The 18,887-nt window shown below is 55.3% G+C and overlaps 1 protein-coding gene and 1 long non-coding RNA gene across 3 annotated transcripts in view; one reads left to right on the forward strand and one right to left on the reverse strand.

The window, feature by feature from the left end:
* The first annotated feature begins 30 nt into the window (after nt 1-30).
* Nucleotides 31-5,448, forward strand: LOC105883595 (uncharacterized). The gene is made up of 3 exons (XR_001159831.3): nt 31-282; nt 4,220-4,364; nt 5,067-5,448. It is a non-coding gene; the product is annotated as an uncharacterized LOC105883595 (long non-coding RNA).
* Nucleotides 862-18,887, reverse strand: part of MAP3K14 (mitogen-activated protein kinase kinase kinase 14) — a 42,486-nt gene continuing 24,460 nt past the window's right edge. Inside the window, exons 3-16 of one of the 2 annotated variants that reach the window (XR_012913093.1) lie at nt 17,878-17,947; nt 16,171-16,381; nt 15,408-16,076; nt 14,410-14,547; nt 9,719-9,848; nt 9,367-9,498; nt 8,773-8,877; nt 6,871-7,034; nt 6,249-6,399; nt 4,471-4,824; nt 4,199-4,305; nt 3,696-3,840; nt 2,759-2,859; nt 862-2,420 (exon numbers count right to left, since the gene is read on the reverse strand). Coding sequence is in view for 1 of the 2 variants with exons in the window: in XM_075994637.1 (XP_075850752.1) it covers nt 2,810-2,859; nt 3,696-3,840; nt 4,199-4,305; nt 4,471-4,824; nt 6,249-6,399; nt 6,871-7,034; nt 8,773-8,877; nt 9,367-9,498; nt 9,719-9,848; nt 14,410-14,547; nt 15,408-16,076; nt 16,171-16,381; nt 17,878-17,947 (2,426 nt within the window). In the remaining variant the exon portion in view is untranslated. Of the gene's footprint in view, nt 2,860-3,695; nt 3,841-4,198; nt 4,306-4,470; nt 4,825-6,248; nt 6,400-6,870; nt 7,035-8,772; nt 8,878-9,366; nt 9,499-9,718; nt 9,849-14,409; nt 14,548-15,407; nt 16,077-16,170; nt 16,382-17,877; nt 17,948-18,887 lie in introns of both variants that reach the window. The other variant, XM_075994637.1, reaches the window with a different exon arrangement.

The following is an 18,887-nucleotide window of genomic DNA, read 5'->3' on the forward strand; positions in this document are numbered from 1 at the left end:
ACCTCTGTGACGTCCCTGCCGCAACCTGGCGGTTATGGAGCCCTGCTCAGGATTCCCTGTGCGAGTGGCGGCGGAGGGAGTCGTCCTCCCAGAGCTGTCTGTCCGCAGCCAGAACTCCTCCCGAAGACCTCAGGGCTTTCGGCTCCAGCAGCAGGCCGCGGGTGAGCCTGGCGTCCGCAGGGCTGGACTGTGCACCTGCTCTGCCCACACCACACACAAGGTCACTGACCTTCCCGTGGGCCCACGACCCCTCCAAGGACCTACCTGCTGGATCAACCCAAGGTGCGTGCGCACACTCAAGCCCTTGTGCACAGCTTAGGCTGCCGTGTGGAGCTAGATTAGATAAGGCGCCCCACGTGTTCCTGCCACAACCAAGGAATTCATTCCCAGAAAGTCATCCTGACCCCATGCAGGCACTCAGCAGGCAGCTGGGAGAGGCAGGAGTCCAGGCCCACACCCAGCGCAGTCCTCTGGAAGCCAGGCCTCAGGAGCAGGGTGGAGGGCACGTGGTGTGCACCCTGCATCCACGCCTGGTCAGTGCCCAGCGCCCCATGCCTTCTGGTGGTACTGGGCTGCCCAACTTGGACAATGGCACAATGTGTGCAGGCTTTGGCGTCCTCTTCGCCTGGCATTGTTTGGCCAGGGACTTCCCTGCTGTCACTGAGCGGGGCATCCTGGTCTGAGTGGACAGGATCCCCCAAGAGGAGAGGTGGGAAGAGCAGCCTCACTCAAGGGTTGAGACAGTCCTTGCCCAACGCGAGGACACTGAAAGGACCCCACCAGGAAGGCCAAGGAAGGCAGCTGTTAAGAGTCATTCAGCGAGCAGGTAGGGAAGAGTGGAGACACCCATGACCTAGAAACTTGTCATCACCTCACACTTTATTGCTTACAAAGAGTTCTCTACAACCCACACTCTGCAGTACCAAGGCTGCAGCTCTTCGTGTGCTGGGCTGGGGGGTCCCTCCCTGGGAGCAGTCTGGCTCCATGTGAACAGCCGGACAGAGGCTGCCTTGGCAAGACTGAGGACGAGCTTCTTCCAAGGAGTCTCGGTGTCCCCCGCCCCCAATGATTCACAGTTGATTTAATGCTACATGAGTCCTGAGCAGCTCCCCCCAGAGGAGAGGCTGGGAGAGGGCAGTGGGGAAGGGGGTGCTCATCTTAGAGAAATCTGGAAGAGGGTTGAGGGGTCACAAGCATGGGGGCAGGTCAAGACTGAGTGTGTTCACCCCATCTCCTGGTCTGCTGGGCTCACACAGAGCCACTGACCCACCCTCCTGGAGGGCGGCTGTGAAAGTGCTTTGAGGTCATCGGAGTGCAAAGTGTTGCTGGCAGTGCCCTACGGCAGGGGCAGGGCAGGGGGCTGTGAGTGTGACGCCCAGCTGGGCTCCTGGGGAGCTGGCAGATGGGGTGTTGGCAGTGGGGCCTGGGGCACAGGGGCGCTCACATCCGCTGCTTTCTTTAGCAACTATCATGCCTCATCCACAGACCCTTCCTGTCACGTGGGTCTGTGTCACCCTTCACCTTTACTGATGAGGGAACCGAGTGCCAGCCAGTCAGTGGCAGTGCTGGGCCTGCTGCTCTAGGGCAGAGCAGGGCCAGCAGCACAGGGGCACGTGCTGGGGACTGAGAACCACTTCACTTAAACGTCTCCTTTGGTCCTTGGCTGAAGCAGAGTTCAACTCAGGACCTGTGTGGCGACAACCTGAGAAGTGTGGTGTATTCTGCCAAGGACGCTTCCCAGGGTCGGGCATTCCTTCCTCCTAGATCCAAAGGAGTTAGGTGGCTAGGAAAGGCCAGCCCGGGGGGGTCAGAGGCCCTCCCATTAACCCAAGGACGGGCACACCTGCGGCCCTCGTCCTGGACCAGACCTGGGTGTCGCCCTTCGACACGTGACACCCTCGCACTGGCCTGGGGGCCAAGGGGCTCGCCCACCCCTCCTGACCCAGGCCAGAAGCTGCTCTCCGACTGCCAGCAAGTGGTCACTGATCCAAACGGGTCAGGCCATCTGTACTGAAGCAGGCAGAGAAGATCATCTTCATTCCCGAGGAAGAGTCCTGCCTTCCTCCTTGTCTTCTCTCATGGCGGAGTGTTCCCTTGGCCAGTGGGGCAGGACTCAGGTGGGAAGTCGTGGGAGGCTGTTGCTTCCCCCGACTTGGCTGCTGTGAGCCCCTGGTCCCAGGCTGAGCCTCGTCTCAGGGCGGCACGGCACGAGAAGGCAGGCTGCTCCGGGCAGAGCGAGCCGCGGGGAGGCGGGGCTAGGGCCTGTTCTCCAGCTGGCCGTGCTTCACTCTCCAGCTCCAGGCGAAGCTGCCATCGGGGGCCAGTGTGCACTGCAGGTCGATGCCCGAGTCTGGCACCTCCATGTCATAGCGAACAGGCTGCCCGTCTTTGGTCACCAGGCTAAAGGCTGCGGCTGGGATCTGGGGATAGAGCAAACCAGTGGGCTGAGAGAGGAGCGTGGTGCTCAGAAGCGACCTGGAAGTGCAGACATCTCGCCCCAGCCAAATGGCAGGCCCGAAGGCACTGTCTGCTGTCATTCTGAGGACCTGGAGAATCCCACCTGGCCCAAGTGTGGGTCTGAGAACCCCTCAGTCACCACTGCTGGTCTTGCCCTGAGACCCTGGGAGGCATCTGAGGATATGTCCGATTATTCCGTGGAGTACCATTTCTCCTATTCAAAAGCCATCTTCCTGGAGGGCCGTGCCAGGTGTACTGGCTTCTGGGGACTCTGCCCCTAAGTGCATACCTGCCCCCTTACCTGGCTGCTGATGCCAGTTGCGATGTCTCCCACCTTGACCCGGTGGAACTCTCAGATGTGCAAGTGTTCGCCATTGAGAGACTGTATTTGGACTTTCACACCTAGGAGGCAGGCAAGGTGACGGTCAGGAGAGCAGTTGCTGCTCCCCAAGGAGCAGGGTCCTGGCAGGGGCTGGGGAACCTGTCCCTTTAAGTCACTCTGCTCTATTTAGAGGGGAGCAGGTTGGACTGTGACGAAAGGTAGGATGCAGAAGCCCTAACATCCTATACCTGCTAGCTCTTCCTGCCCGTCAACACCCGGGCTGTGGCTGCGTTGCCACGAGCCGAGGTTGGCTCCTGGGGGAAGCAGTATTCCAACTTGAATGCAAAGCAGGAATGAAGTGAACACAAAGACTCTTAAATGAGATTGTGGGCAACTGTGATTGTTCCCTGAGCTAAAGCAGCCTTTGGCCAGGTCACGGGGGCCCCATGCTGTAAGTCACGCTGGCCCTAAGGACAACGTGAGCTGCTGAAGCCCTTGTTCCAGCAAAATCACTACACGACCTAAGCAACCAAGCTTGGAAATTAAGAAATTCTATGTTGTCTTTCTCATCTTCTGACCTCAAATAGCAGAGGAGGATTCTGAAAAACGTGTTGCCAAGTTCTCGATTAAAATGCTCATGGGTCCCGTTCCTTCTTTTTTCTCTTCAGAAGAGATTAACTGCTCAGTTTCTTACTCCAGGGAGACAGACTGCTCTCCTCCCCAAGCTCGGGGGCCTTCTGGGACTCCCTCAGCAGCCAATGAAGGGACAATGGCTCTTCAGTGCCCCATCGGGAGAGGCTCGTGGGCGAGCCAGGTCCTTTCATCTCCCTTCCCCCCGCTATGCCCAGGGAAGGGAGACATGAACCTCTCAATGACACCCTAGTCCCAGGCAGATCAGCTGCTGTGGGGACTGTACCGTTGAAGTAGCTTGGGGTGTCAGTGGGCCGCCCCCGGGCCAGCACCATGTTCCAGCTAGAGCTTCGGGCCTCTGCCTGGCTGCTCCACGAGTGCACACCGGAGCTGAGGGTGTCCCGAGAGCTCTGCGAGGCCTTTGATGGGTTCTGAAACAACAAGAGGGACACAGACTGAGGCCCCTAGGCTCGGAGCCATCCCTGGCCTTGGTCTCACTGGGGTGATGAGCTGCTCATGGCCCATGCTGGAGCAGGGTAAGGAGTACTTCTGTGGGGACCAAGGCCTACTCCCGACTGTCCCTAGTACGTAGTCCCCAGGACTGTTGAAGATGGGAAACCAGACCTGCCCCACACATCCCAGTGAGGACCCGTCCCAGAAGGAAGGGGTGACCCCTGCCACCCTCCCTTTACCCACTGCTTGCACACAGCCCATTCACCACGGCCACAAAGCCATATGCTCGGTGTCAGGGCGGGGAGAACCACATCACCCGAGCCATGGCCAACTCACCTTCTCACTGTCGTCTGACAGGGACAGGCTGTCGATGCTGAGGCAGGAGAGAATCTGCTCCTGCTCCTCCAGAGAGAACGGCTGGGACAGACTGTTCAGGAATAATTCTGCGGGAAGAGTGGAAGGTGGCTGTGAAAGGCGGCGAGGAGGCCGGCTGTGTTGTCAGGTGCCGTCCTGTTGGGGAAGGGGCTGAGGGGCTGTGAGGAGGGGAAGGAGAGGCACAGCCCTGGCGGGGGGCCCAGGCCCAAGGCCACAGCTGCAGCTGCCCGCACCTATTTCAAGCTGCTGCAGCTCCTGCTCGGGGAACGTGCTTCTCCGCTCCGGTGAGCTGGGGTTTCTGGCAGGGGCCAGGTCCAGGGAGGACAGAGGCAAGGGTTCCCACGTCCCAGACTCCTCCTTGCTCGAGGTCAGGGGTGGAGACTTGTGCGGCTCTGGGGGCTCTGGTGGCAGAGGAGGCTGAAGCTGAGGGGCCTCGGCTGTTGTGTCCTTGGCTGGCTGGGGCCCGGGGTCCCCTGGTGAGAGCTCCCTTGGCTGGGCGTGCAGACTCTGGTGGCAACTGGGTTGGGCTGGCGGAGGATGTCTTGGTTCTGTATATTCTCCCCTCCACGGGCTCTTCAGGCCACCCACTGTAAGACAGAGCGCAGGGGTGAGCTGGAAACCTGCCGGCCTGGGCCCAGCACAGCAGGAACGGCTCTGCCCAGTGGAGGGCTATGGCGGGGAGCGGAGAGGGGCACTCTGCTGGGGCCACTATGGGAGACCGATCTAGGAGGGCAGTGTGGTGGCCTCTGGACGAGGCCTCTTCAGTAAGATGGTCACACATGATAGGGACAGGACTGCATTTCTTTCTTTTATTCCATTTTCCTTCTAGGTATCAGTAGCAAATTCCAAAACTACAGCAACAGCTCCAGAGGACTTTGTTAACAGAAAGAGAAGACTTACAATGAGCCCCGAGGCAACATCAACTCAAGAATTTCCAGGAAAACTAGCTGCCCTGACCCGCCCCTCTCCTGCCCCATCCCCACAGTGGGTGCTTCCCGAGGGCACTGTTTCTCTGGCTTGGGGCAGCTCAGCCCTGGGGCCATCCTTGTCATTGCATCACTGCCACCTGGCTTTGGTGAGGGGCTGTGCAAGCTCTCTCTTGTTTTATTTATTTCCTTTCATTCCTCCCACCATTCCTGCCCTGCTGTCCCCCAGGTGACATTCTATTATGTTCCATGTAGCACTTTTGAATTGATTGCATGCCTGCAAAATACGTGTTGTTTTTATTTATCAATTTTTTAAAATATTTTTTAATTCTTTTTTTTAATGTTATAGCACTGAGATCCCAGGAATATTAATTTTTAATTTACAAAGAAGACATTATGTTCTAGGTCCCGTTCTGTTGGTTCCTCTGCTCACTCAGCACTGTGGCTTTAAGATCCATTGTGAACTACTGCTGGGTGCTCCTCTGGGAACCCCCACCCTCTGCCTTTCCACTCTCTGTGAGAGGGACTCCCAGTGGCACTCAGCTCCCCTCCCACAAATGAAGCTGCAGGGCACGCCCTCAGGTGTGCCCCTTCATGGATCTGCAGAATTCCTTTGGTGGAGCACCCGGAAGTGGAGACGCTCAGTCCCAGTTTGCAGACAATGGCCTCAGTGTGGCCAGGTGACCTCCAGAGTGGCTGTGGCCTTGTCCACATGCCTTCCAGTGATGCCTCAGGCTCTGACTGCCCCACATCCCCACCAGCTTTGATGCTACCAGCTTTCTGCTCTTTCCCAGTCACATGGCTGGCAGGTGGCACCTGCCTTTATTCTGTGATTGCTGATTCCTAATCAGTTTGAGCCCTTTACACGTTCTAACCCTCTTCCAGGGCCTGGCACTAAGCCTTGTACTCATATCACCACAGCCTCCCCAACAAGCCCAGGCTGCTGGCATCCCTGTGCTCTAGATGGGGAAGCTGAGGCTCCGAGAGGGAGAATGGCTTGCTCTGGACCAGTGCCCGCCCTGCCGCCTCTCTGGGCCTGTGGCTGTCAGTCTGCTGGGGGCCGCCCACCAGCGCGGGGCTCTCACCTTGCTGCAGCGCCTGGCTGACCTTGCCCCCCAGCTCCGCCGCAGATGCCCGGTGGCTGGGCTCTTTCCGCAGCCCCTCTTCGATGGCCTGGGCTGTGAGAGGGGCGCAGGAGGGTGGGATCTCCCTCACAGGTGGAGGCTCGCTGGCAATCTGTGGGAGTGAAAGGCAAGAGGTGAGGCCTGCCTCCTCCCAGTTCCCTGTGCCAGCTTTCTGGTCTTGCTTTCCGCCCCTTGCCCCCACCGCCCGAGGCTGTGCTGGGCTCTGTCACAAGGAATGGAGAGTCAGGGCTAGAGCAAGGGCTGGCACTTTTCCTACAAAAGGAAAAAAAGGATCCAGATAAGATAGGCCAGAGCTGGGCAGCAGGATGCCATGGGCTCCAGGCTGGCCCATCGTCAGGAGGCGGGTGGAGGTGGCCCACGCCATGGCCAGAGGGAGCTCTCCCCCTGGCATGAACCCAATGAGTCCCTCAGCTGGGATCTCCTCTTGGGCCCCCAGTTCTGGGTGGCGCGTATTTTAATCAGAATCCCACATTTATGACGAGGCCTCCCCTGCTCATGTGTGCCCCTTGAAGAGCTGCCCAAACGGGCTTCCCTTCCTGGCCACCCCAGGTCTGTCACTGACCTTGAGGCAGAGCGGGCCCCGGAAGTACTGCGTCCAAGGGTGGCAGCCGTTGAGCATGTGCAGCATCATGCAGCAGCTGCTCCAGACGTCCACCTTGGCGTCGCACGGCTTGCCCAGCACCACCTCTGGAGCCATGTGGGTCTCTGTGCCGGGGATGTAGTCCCCTGAGAACGTGGGTGAGATGGAAAGTCACCTGTGAACTCTGATGGGCAAGAGCCTAGGCAAGGCCCACCCCAACTAATTCTTGGTGCACCTTGGATGTGTCTCTGTTAAAGAACTTTAAATGCAGAAACAAAGCCTCCAAGTCAAACCTGCTGGGGAGGAGCTAAGCCAGGGACCCGGCTGGGGACCTGTACAAAGAAGATCATGCACGACATGGGCTCTGCCCTTTGAACCAAATCCTCAAAGTGCTTTTTTTTTGAGACAGGGTCTTGTTCTGTCACCTGGGCTAGAGTGCAGTGGCATCATCATAGCTCACTGCAGGGCTCAAGCCATCCTCCTGGGGCTAGGATTACAGGCATGAGTCACCCCACCCAGCCTAAAGTGCTTTTTAAAAATGGGAAGGGCTGCACAATGAAAATTAAGTTGTAGAAGACAAATTACTGGTATGATATTCCTGAAATATTAGTAAGTGGAAAAAAACCCCAATAATACAAAACTTTTATGCACAGAAGACTGGAAGGCTTGATGGTAGATGTTAATGGTGTTTTTTTTTCCTGGTGATTTATATTTAAAATTTTTGCTTAGCTCTATTTCAAAGAATGTTAGAAAAGGTATTATTTTTGTAATAAGAAAAAACCCTACTAAAGTTACTTTAAGGCGGAGGTCAGGTGTCTATATTCAATTTACGGCTTCAGAATTAACCAACACAATCCTTTAAACAATACACAATCAGATACTTTTAAAAGATTGTTTTCCCTTTGGTCAAAATGAAACCATTTTATGCTGAGTGTCATAAATGAAAAAAGCAGGGCACAAAATCGTGTTATAATGGCCTTAACTAGGCACAGGAAAAAAACTTGAAAGGAATTATCTAAAATATTCATGATTATCTCTGGGCAAGAGGAATGGCAGGAATTCTTTTTTTCCTCCTCTTTTACATGCTTAACTCTGTTCTTGCCAAATATTTCACATTGGCCATGAATTATTTTAATAATCAGAAAAAGAAAAGTTAAAAATATATGTTTCATTAGCTCTGGAGCCCAGGCTTCTTGGTCAGTCTGCCCACTGTGGTTCTGGCCAGCTATGGTCAGAGGGGCAGGAGAGCTGGGGTCCCAGACTGGCAACACAGCACCCCCAAAAAGGCCACACAAAATAGGGCATGGGGGGCAGAAGGGCTCCAAGGCAGAAGGCCTGGAACCTAGGGAGAGTCACCCAATCTTTCTGTTCTCTTCTTTGTGAGAAGAGCATCAGAAATGAGCACCTGGGCCAGGCATGATGGCTCAGGCCTGTGATCCTAGTACTCGGGGAGGCTGAGGCAGGAGGATCGTTTGAGGCCAGGAGTTCAGACCAGCCTGAGCAAGAATGAGACGCCGTCTCCACAAAAAATAAAAAATTACCCAGGCACGGTGGCAAGTGCCTGTAGTTCCAGCTACTCAGGAGGGTGAAGCAGGAGAATCACTTGATCCTAGGAGTTGGTGGCTGCAGTGAGCTATGATTGGGCCACTGCACTGCAGCCTGGGTGACAGAGCAAGACCCTGTCTCAAAAACAAAAACAAAAACAGCACCTGACATCCATTATCACATTTACACATAACAACAAAAGCCTGATAATCACCCAGCGTGGCTGCGGGGCTTAAATGCTTCAGCAGACATGAGTGCTGGCATCTCTTGATGCCACGGTGGAAAGCACAGGAGGCACATGGCTAATGCATACTGAGGAGGGGTGGTGGGGGACCTTACCTGTGAGCAAGGACTTCCCCAGGCCATCAGGTTGAAGGCACACAGCATGCCCAAAGTCACAGAGGGCTGCATGGCTCCCGTCGCTGGACAGGAGCACATTGTCAGCTGTCATACAGACACCGGGGAGGAAGAGGAACAGGTGAGTCACGTCGGGCCTCAGCCCACCCTGGCTCAGCTTGGCCTCCGAGTTGAGGCAACTCCAGTGAGGCAACTTTCTGGCAGTGCCTACACGACAGCTGCTGCTTCCGATTAGTTTCATTAGTCATGGGAGAAGGGAGGAGGGAATGGGCTGGGGCTAGAAGCAGGCAGCAGGCAGGATCTCTTAGGTGAGCGGGCAGGAGCAGGGTTTACTCCCTGGGGTGCTGCCCCAGCCCTTTGCCAGGGTTCTCTGTGGGTACCATCTATTGGAAACTACGGTGCCCGGCTGAGGGCTTGGAGAACATTCCCCTTCCTACTGGGCACAGCTGTCAGCCTGACTCAGGCCCTGCCACCAGAGATGACTGGGCAGGGCTCAGGAGAATGGGGGGAAACCAGGCAGGATGGCATGAGGGACGAGCCCACAGGGGACCAGGGCCATGTGGGCCTGAGCCTCACCTTTGACATCTCCATGCAGGATCCTTCGAGTGTGGAGGTACTGCAGCCCCTCCAGGGCCTGGCCCAGGTAGTAGAGCGCCCGGTCCTCCGGCAGGCGACCCTGCTGCTTTATGAGCTGGCCCAGCGAGCCACCTAGGAGACCACGGGCCAGGCTTTACATGGGGCTTTCCCAGGCCTCGGGGCCAGCCAAGGGCAGGAGCGAAGGGCAGCTGGTGGGAAAGCAGGCCTGTCCCGCAGATGTCACAGGGTCAGGAGGTTAGAAATGGACTGACTGGCTACCAGTTGGCCTGGGCAAGATCAGGGGGAGCTCTCGGCCCTGAATTTGGAGGGAGAGTGGGGCCTGGCTCCTTACCTTCCAGCAGCTCCATGAAGATGTTGACCCAAGGACCTTCCCTCACAGCGCCATACAAAGGGACAATTCTGGGCGAGGTCAACCCCGCACATGCCATCAGCTCCTCTGCCCGAAACACTTCGACCCGCACCTGAAAGTGCCCAGAGGCAGCTGTGAGTCGGGGTCAGCGGACCTGCTGGACCCTCAGAGACTAAACGGTGTACCCCATACCCTCGGTGTCAGGTCCAAGTTCTTGTCCTGAATTAAAGTTCTGCAGTGCTAAGCATGTGCAAAAGCTCACACAGTCACACAAAAACTCCATTCCTTACCCGGGCTCCTGGCATGCTGCCCACCCTCAACTCCGCCAGACACAGAACATTTTTTTCCCCAGCCGAAATGTCTGACACTTTCTAGACATGGGGCCTTTTGTTTAACACCATCCACATCTACCCTTAGAAGCTGGGTTTCTGACAGGTGTCTCTGAGTCCTCGGCATCCCTCCCAGCACTTAACTCCTGCTCTGTCTGTCTCCCTCCCAGGGGACGAAAGGTCTAAGCAGGCAGGGCAATGTTTATGTTTGTTGTGTCTGCAGCTGCTTCCCCAGCATCTGGGCACAGGAAGAGGCTTCTGGGGAGGGTTTGGCTCAGGCAGGTCTGGGATCATTCACTCCTTTCTGCAGGGACCAGCAGCTTCACAGGAAGAAATAGGCCTTAGATACAAACATCCTGGGCTCAGATCCTAGTTCGGCCATTTCAAACGAGGCAGCACACGTCCCATCAACGTGTGTTTCCCAATGTGAATGGTGGGACAGTGGGGTCTGCTCCTGGGTAGGTTGAAAATTTGGAAGGAGTGCCAGTAGGAGCCTGGGAAGAGCTAGCTCCCCACTTCCTCCAGCTCAAATCAGAGCAGCCCATTAAACACTTAGATTTCATGAACCCTTATCCTGGCTCCTGCTGGTTCTCATGCAAGCCTTAAGTGGCATCGCCAGGGGGCGCCAGTGGCAGCAGCAGCCTGGAAGAGCCCTATCAGGGATGCCCTCTTAGAGTGCAGTTTGAGACTTGCTGACTCCGCAAATGAGAGCTCTGACAGTGCGGGGGTTTTGGACATTTGCCTATCAGTGGAAAATGCCTTTCTTCTGTTACTTAATATCTGGCTTGGTTAATAACCTCCCATGAACTTTGACTCTTTGTCAGCGTTTCCAGCTCTAAGAGGCCTGTGAACCTGAGTGGGAACTAATTCACCAACAAGACTGGTGTTAGCCAATGTCTTTAACAGTGCCACACCCAGACTGAGTTAAAGCACCCTGGGGCACCCCAGAGAACTCAGAAGGACACCAAATGCATACTTCACATTTGAGGGAACAGCCACGCTCACACCGTGTCAACTACTAGCTAGACACAGTTCAGCTTTGGCATGAGGTCACGCTATGTTCCTTTGATGACGAAGCTGGACTCCAGAGCTCCCTTTCCAGGCGTAGCCTGTACGTGCTGCACGTTGTACCCATACGAGGTGCATCCCCAGGCAGGAGTGCAGCCAGTGGTCGCCACCGCCAAATCCAGGAGCCGCTTCCCTCCTCCAAGCTGCCTATGTCCCTGATGCTGGCACCACCCTTTCCTCCTTGAACTCGCCCCTCTTTTTTTTTTTTAGTACTCTTATCTGCTTTATTCCTTCAGTAAAAAGGGGGCTAATGGCAATCCTCTAAGTTCTTTTGAAGACTACAGGAATGTAAACTATGAGAAAGGGACCAACAGAGTACTGGGCACACAAATGCCCAGTACAGGAAATATCAGAGAGTCCCCCTTGTTTTCGCATCACCACCGAGGTGTTCGTCCCTTGCTCCGTTTTCAGTCTAAATGTGTGTCCAGAGCTGGAGGCTGCTCACTTTTTCCCCATACAAACATCTATCCCCCCTCCAAGCCGTTACAACTCTAGTTCCTTCAGGCCACAACATCTCTGTCCCCAGGCTCTGCACAGTGTCTGGCACAGAGCAGGTATTCGGTGACAGCTGGGTTGACTTGGCCACACTATTCCAGATCAGTGGCAGAGCCAAAAGGAGGCTCCCAGAACTCCACGCTCGAGCCAAATGTTCTAACATGAACCATTCTTAACCCTCTGTGGGCCACAGACCCCTTTGAGAATCTGGTAAGTGATATGGGCCCTTCTCCATCAAAAATGTGGATGTGCCCATATACACTGCGCGTGCACACTTATACGCATACAGACACACACTTTTGAATAAAGTTCCCAGAATTCATGGAATCCATCCACTGACTAGGATAACAACTTCTATATTAGCTGCTAAAAAACACAAGAGAGTTATATATGTACCAACAAGGAAATCTGTCCAGTATATGCCATTACATGAAAAAAACATGGTACAGGATAATCTCGAATAAGACCTCATCTTTATAAAGAAACAACTACATGTTTACACAAAATGTCTAAAAAAGGTTTATGTCAAAGGGCAGTTACTTCTGAGAACAGGATTGGGGAACAGGGAAACTTTAGCTTTTTTGGGTTTCATTTGAATGCTTTTATAATGAATCTGTATTTGTTTGCAATTAGAAGATTAAACAAAACAAATAAAAACCTTGGACCCATGGCCAATCAGCATCTGTCCAAGGGTGTTCTAGAAGGAGGGCCAAGGGTGTGCTGGCACGACCGATTCTCCCCAGGGGGCACTGGAGGGCACGGACCTGTTCTGACCCTACACAGCCTGGCCTCTGATCGCTGGCCTACCTCCCAGTCCCTACCCCTTAATCAGGAAGCTGTTTCCCATGTGATCTTCCAGCTGAAAACCCTAAAGGCTACCACTGCCCTGAGAGAAAGGAGGGGCCATCTGCCCAACCAACAGCAGCTGTGTGGGCTGCAGAGCGCCGTCTCCACCACGTGCTCCTAGGTGGCAAGGAGGCGGTTCTCAGAGTGGCTGGCTCCGGTGGGCTTGAGCAGCAGCCCTGGTGCTGGGAAGTCCACGCCTTGTGCTTGAAGCTTTCCCAACTGCCTTGGCAGGGGAGGGTGAGAAATGGAGTATTTGTCCTCTTCCACTATATTAGGGTTGTTTATCTTGTTGCCTAGAACTCTGAGGACCTCAGTAGGGGAACAGCTGAGAAGCCCGGTGACTAAGCTCCCAGCACTGGGTGCCGGTCTCTAGGACACTTCACACTCTCTCACCCTCCTCCCACCACCTCTCAGGAGGGACAGCTGAGCCTTCTCCGGTAGCCTGGGGAGGGGAACTGCAGCTGAGCGGGGGCAGGCACGTGGCCTTGGCGTGTAAGTGGCAGATGAAGATCCACGCTGGCAAGAACTCAGTGAACTCAGCACATGTTTCCCCCGGGGGGGGGGTGGTAGAGTGGAGCTTGCTCACTTGACTCAGTGTGTCTGAAGTTTGCGGTAACGCCTACATGGTAGTCCCCCTCCTCGTCCCACCACCCTGGCTCGAGTTCAAACCTGGGAAGCCAGGTTTATTCATATCACAGTGTAGCCTCAACCCTTAAGGCCACAGCCCCCATGACAGCGGTGGCAGTGTCCACCCTGCATGGGGCCTGAGTGTGCTGGGGCTGTCTGGTCTGACTGTGGGTTGAATATCCCTTATCCGAAATGCTTGGGACTAGGAGAGTTTTGGATTTCAGATTTTTTCGAACTTTGGAATGTTTGCTCACTTACCAGTTGAGCATCCCTAATCTGGGATTCTGAAATGCTCAAGGGGACAAGACGATGGTCCACAGAGACGTGTCTGAGGTCCCAGTGCTAGCTTTGAGGCTAAGACTTTGGGCTGGGGACAAGGTGGCTTCCATTAATGGGGAGGTGAGAGTTAGGGGATAGAAAAGATGCCAAAAGGGGCAGGGCGCTGCCAGTGAGCCTGTGGGTCTGCTGCCATCACTTCCCACCCTGGCCTGGACAGTGTGAGCTCACAGGAGGAGGCCTCGGCTCTAGGCCTCAGTGATGTGGCCTTGGGCAAGTCACAGCATCCTCTCTGGTCTCCAGTTCTAACTGAGATGAAGGGGTGGGGGAGGTGGGTCATGTCTTCTGCCTGTAATCAAAACTCTAGGACCACGAGTCAACCTCTTCTTCCACCTCTTTCTGAAGAGTGGTTCAAAGCTAAACTCTAGGGTGAGACAAACCTGGGTCTGAATTCTGGTTCTGCCACTAGGCCAGTTACTCAATCTCTTGCTCAGTTTCATTTCCTCATAAGGCCTGCCTCACAGGACTGTACTATACCTGGCCAACAGGAGGGAGATCTCAGAGCAGATATGTCTAACTCCCAAAGTGTACAGCTCCCCAAAGGGCCTGATAGGTGGGGGCTACTGCTCTTACTACCTTTTGGTCCGGGGGTGGGCAGCCCCACTACGAGGTTTAGGGGTTTTAGCTCAGCATGAATTTCATTATGGTCCAACCATCTTCCAGGTCTTGACTTGCCCCTAAGGGCTGTGGCTATATCAGGAGTGGCCTAGGCTGTACCCAGACACCGTGGCTGTGTGCCCCCCCCACACACACTGCTGCTCACACACGAGCACACCAAGGACAGCGACCAGGCCAAGACATGCGACAGGCTGCTCCCTTCCACTTCCAGCCAGCCCAGGGCAGCTAGCAACAGCCGTGCTCTGTTAACAAGTCAGACCCACGGCCACCTGTGATTGTCCTTTACAGAAAGCAGAGGACATGCACCAGGGACCCTGCCTCGCTTCCCTCTTCAGCCCCTGAGCCCTGGCCTACCTTTTTGACAGCACACTGGAAGCCAGTCTGCTTGTCCTCCATCCTGTGTACCTCTCCGAAGGAGCCTCTGCCCAGGCGGGGCTGGTGCGTGGCCCAGTGGACCTCTTCTCGGTACTCATAATCCACTGGCTTGAGTTTCTGGGGTTAGCAGGCAAGAGAGGCCAGTTTTAGTGGCCAGGGCAGGAGCAGGAGGGATGAAGGCTCTCTAGCTGGTGGTCCTTGCTGAGCTGAGCCCTGGCGACCAGATACCTCTGGATCTAAGGCAGGGCTCTGGGCGGACAGAACCACAGAAGGGCTTACAAGAATCCAGCGGAGGTAAAGGAGAGGCTCATGGGCTGCCTGAGGCCAGCTCATCCACGTGATGAAAAGCCTTCTCCCACATTGTGATTATGGGACAGAAATAGAATTGCCAACAAACCTGACAATGGAAAACTATAACCCCAGCTAGAAGGTAGAAGAAAGAGAGGAAAAGCAGACAGGGGCTGGGGGACAGGGCAGGTCAAGGAATGATGTTATGAGTAGATGGAATAACACCCAGAAACTAAACTTTGGTAAAATCATTTAAGGTTGCAAAGTTCTGTGGAAGAGAACCAGAGGGAAAGGGGAGACAGGGCGAGGTGAAGATGGACACAATCCCCATTTCCCGTGTCAAGCTGCCGTGGGCTCGCTCCTGTTTCCCAGCAGATGTGTCATTCACATGGTACACACTCGCAATCGTGAGCCAACGACCGGAGGAACCGAGAACAGAAATAGCTAAAAAGGCCGCAAAAGTGAGGCTGGGGGTGGAGCGAGAGACGACAGCTTTTCATCCACAATGAGCCCTGTCCTACTATTTCATTTGTCACCACAGGCCTGAGTGACCTAGTAAAGACAGAAAGGCATCCCCCTAAGGTCTGGTGGCTTGCAAGGGACACTGCTCCTCCCCAAGTCCCGGCTGGGGCTCCCGCACTGGGGGTGCTGGGGGAGGGATACAGACGGGTGTTTGGGGGATTAGTTACCTCAGTAAGCAGGACCCCCTCACTGTCCTCGGTTTCAGTACTGGGCTCCCGCGGCCTGGAGCCCCCCGCTGACCAGGTCTTGGCAAGGCTGGCCAGGCTGTGGGCGCGGCCGGAGCTCACGCTGCCTTGCAGAGCATGCACCAGGTACTCCTCCACGGAAGACTTCTCACGGGCACCGTGGGACGGCCAGCTGGGCTCCGGGTGTGTGTCAGGCAGGGGCTTCTGACTGTCTACATAGGCCAGTTTGTTCAGGTGTGGGCCAGGCAGGGGCTTCTGACTGTCTATGCAGGCCAGCTTGCTCAGGTGTGGGCCAGGCAGGGGCTGCTGACTGTCTACACAGGCCAGTTTGCCCAGGAGGAAGGACTCGAGGGGGTGAGGTTTCCAGGGCTGGAGAGGGTGGAATGGGAAGGGGTGGGGCAGTCTGCTGTAGGGGAAGGGGTGAGCAGGCTGGGGCAGGGGGCCTCCATCCTGGGGGTGGTGGAGTTTCCACACGTGGTTCAGACATTGCAAGGGGCTGATCAGTTTGTGAAGTTCCGATCGAGGCAGTGCTGGCCGGAGGCCCTCGCCAAACTGCTTGAAACTGAGCTGGCCGAGGCCTGGTTCCTTCAGAGGCCTGGTGAACTGGGGAGTGTTCCTAACATATGGGGTGCCCAGCGGAGACTCATCCTCCTGTGGGAGAAGATGCAGGTGTGAGGACACAGGGCCGGGGCCAAGGTACAGGCCCCATTCCCAAGGCCCCACGAGCCCGGGGGGAGGGTCTCACCTGCACTGGGACGGTGCAGCTCTCCTGCTCAGGGGTCCTGGGTAGGGGTTTGGCCAAGGCCACTCCCGTATGAGCCAGGGACTTTGAGCTCTTCTTCTTCCGTTTCTTCCGGGCTTTGCTGTGACGTTTCCCCTTCCAACACACACGGGCCATTTTGCCCTCGGTTGCATGGGCCACATTGTTGGGGATTTGATCAAGACTCTCAGACTGGCTGTCAAAAAAGAGCCAGATCAACATGTTGAGCATGCGGAGGCAGGAAGAGGGAATGGTTCAGATAACTGTCTCTGTAGTCATGCAGCCCTGAGGTCAAATCCCAGTTTTGTTATTACTTGCACGAATGTGGAAAGTTCCAAAGCCCAAGGAACCTCCGTTTTATCATTTATGAAATGGGTATGGTACTTTCTGCCATGCAGGGCAGAGATGGGGCTTAAATGAAATAGTTCATTTTCAAGGCCTACCTCAGTGCCTGGCCCTAAGGCACACGCCCACAAGCCACGCTTACTACTATGGTGACGGGGCACTCGTTCGGCCCTTCTCCAGAAGGATGGTGGTAGTGGCTACATGGTGCCCCAAGGGGGCGGCCCACACTCAGGACAGGCATGCTCAGCCCTGACTGACCAGAGCTTGTTTCTGTTGCCTCTAGAAGTGGGGACAGTTGAGGCTGGTCGCCTCCACCCCTACAGGTTCCTGGGGGTCCCTGGCTGCTGTCAGAACGTGAGGAGCCACATAAGCACGGACGGCCTGCCTGGGCTGGTGCTGGGTACAGGGGAGCCTGCCCCTCTCTGTTGGCCTTGGGGCCTGTCCCCATCGTGGCTCTGAGGGGCTGGTGTCTTTGCCAGGTGTTCAAGGAGCTGGCGGCAGGGGGTTTCTGAAAGGGCTGCCACACACAGCTGTGAGCAGACCTCAGCTTCAGCCCCTCTTCCTGGCCTCCTCTTCTGCCCCTCGAAGGAGGCCACTGCCAGTCCTGGGGCCTGCCAGAGGCCTACAGGCTTCTCTCAGGCAGCTGAAAGAAGCATGTACCAGAAGCCCCCTACCCTGGACCAAAGGCATCTGGGGTGGCATGAAGAATTCGAGCCCACTGAGCATTTTAAGGTTCCAGGGCAGCAGCCCTCCCCCCAAGCTTTTTATCAGTAGCAGGTTCCAAGTTCCAATGATACAAAAGTCCGCCTGGTGGTAGAGGAGCGAACTGTTTCCAGGCTGAATTGTCAGTTTCCAAAAATCATCTTTGGGGGAGTAAGGGGCCTGGGAACAGACAGCGTTACCCTGGCTTCCTGGCTTGGGGCAGGCTGAGTCTGTCTGTCCCCTCCTGTTTCCACAGCCCTCAGCCCTACGCAGGTGTGTCTCACAGGAGCAAGACAGTGGGTCTCCTCAGGAGCACAGCGGAAGGGCCCCGCAGCCTGCGCTCCCGGCCACGCTCCAGCTCCCGTTCCCAGCACCCTCCCTATTATGGGAAACCAGGGGCTGCATCAAGGACTCTGAGGAGAATAAAAATAAAATGTCAAGCTGATGTGACCCAGAGGCAGTCATCCACAAGCCGTGAAAAGCTTTTGAAAAGCTTATTTGGCTCAGAGAGCCGCTTGGCCAGGAAAGTCTGGGTGAGTTCCAGGAGCTGAAACCAGGTGCTGGAGGAGATGAGGTGAGCAGAGGGGGCGGGGGACAGGGGACGCCACCCTCAGACCTGCCTCCCACCCCAGCCGGCCTTCTTACCTGTACTGCTTCGACCCAGCGATGAAAATGCGTTCTGAAAAGGTAGGGCTGAACTCTTGGCTATTCTCACCTTTTAAATAAAGGAAGAGGACTTGAATTAGCAAAGAGAAGGAACAGGAATTCAAAACTGAGGAGAGAGATGCTTTCCAGAGATCGCCTCTTAGGCCTCTCCTTCCCAGACCATCCCTACCTGGCAGCTCACTCCCCACCAAAGTCCCCTTCTCACAGCCTGTCTATCCCCTCCTTCCCAGCATGACAGCCAAGAGCAGACCACGGGGGCCGCAGCCACCCTCTGTCACAGAGTGTGACTACAATATGGGATCACAGGGTGGGCACCGCACCTCACTTACTGTGACGCTGAGGCAAGATAATCTACATAAAATACTCAGCACAGTGCCTGGCACAGAGTAATGCTCAATAAATAGAAGTGCATAAGTGCATATATTGTACACATAAGTGCATATATTGTATGTATGTATGTGTATGTAAAACCATTATTTTGCCACTCATTTCATTTTAATTTTCATTCTCTCATGTCTCCTCAAAAACCAACCAGAAGGCCGGGCGCGGTGGCTCACGCCTGTAATCCTAGCACTCTGGGAGGCCGAGGCGGGCGGATTGCTCAAGGTCAGGAGTTCAAAACCAGCCTGAGCGAGACCCCGTCTCTACCATAAAAATAGAAAGAAAATTAATTGGCCAACTAATATAAATAATATAAAAATCAGCTGGGCATGGTGGCGCGTGCCTGTAGTCCCAGCTACTGGGGAGGCTGAGGCAGCAGGATTGCTTGAGCCCAGGAGATTGAGGTTGCTGTGAGCTAGGCTGACGCCACGGCACTCACTCTAGCCTAGGCAAGAAAGCGAGACTCTGTCTCAAAAAAAAAAAAAAAACCAACCAGAAGAAGTAGGAGGAGGGGAAGGAGGTGTATGTGTGCAGAAATGCCATCGCAAGCTGTCAGGCTCTCCAGGTGCCACCTCAGAAATCTCTGGGGTTGGAGTACAGGTGCTGGG

Source organism: Microcebus murinus, chromosome 18 (assembly GCF_040939455.1).
Source record: "Microcebus murinus isolate Inina chromosome 18, M.murinus_Inina_mat1.0, whole genome shotgun sequence".
Lineage (NCBI taxonomy): Eukaryota > Metazoa > Chordata > Mammalia > Primates > Cheirogaleidae > Microcebus > Microcebus murinus.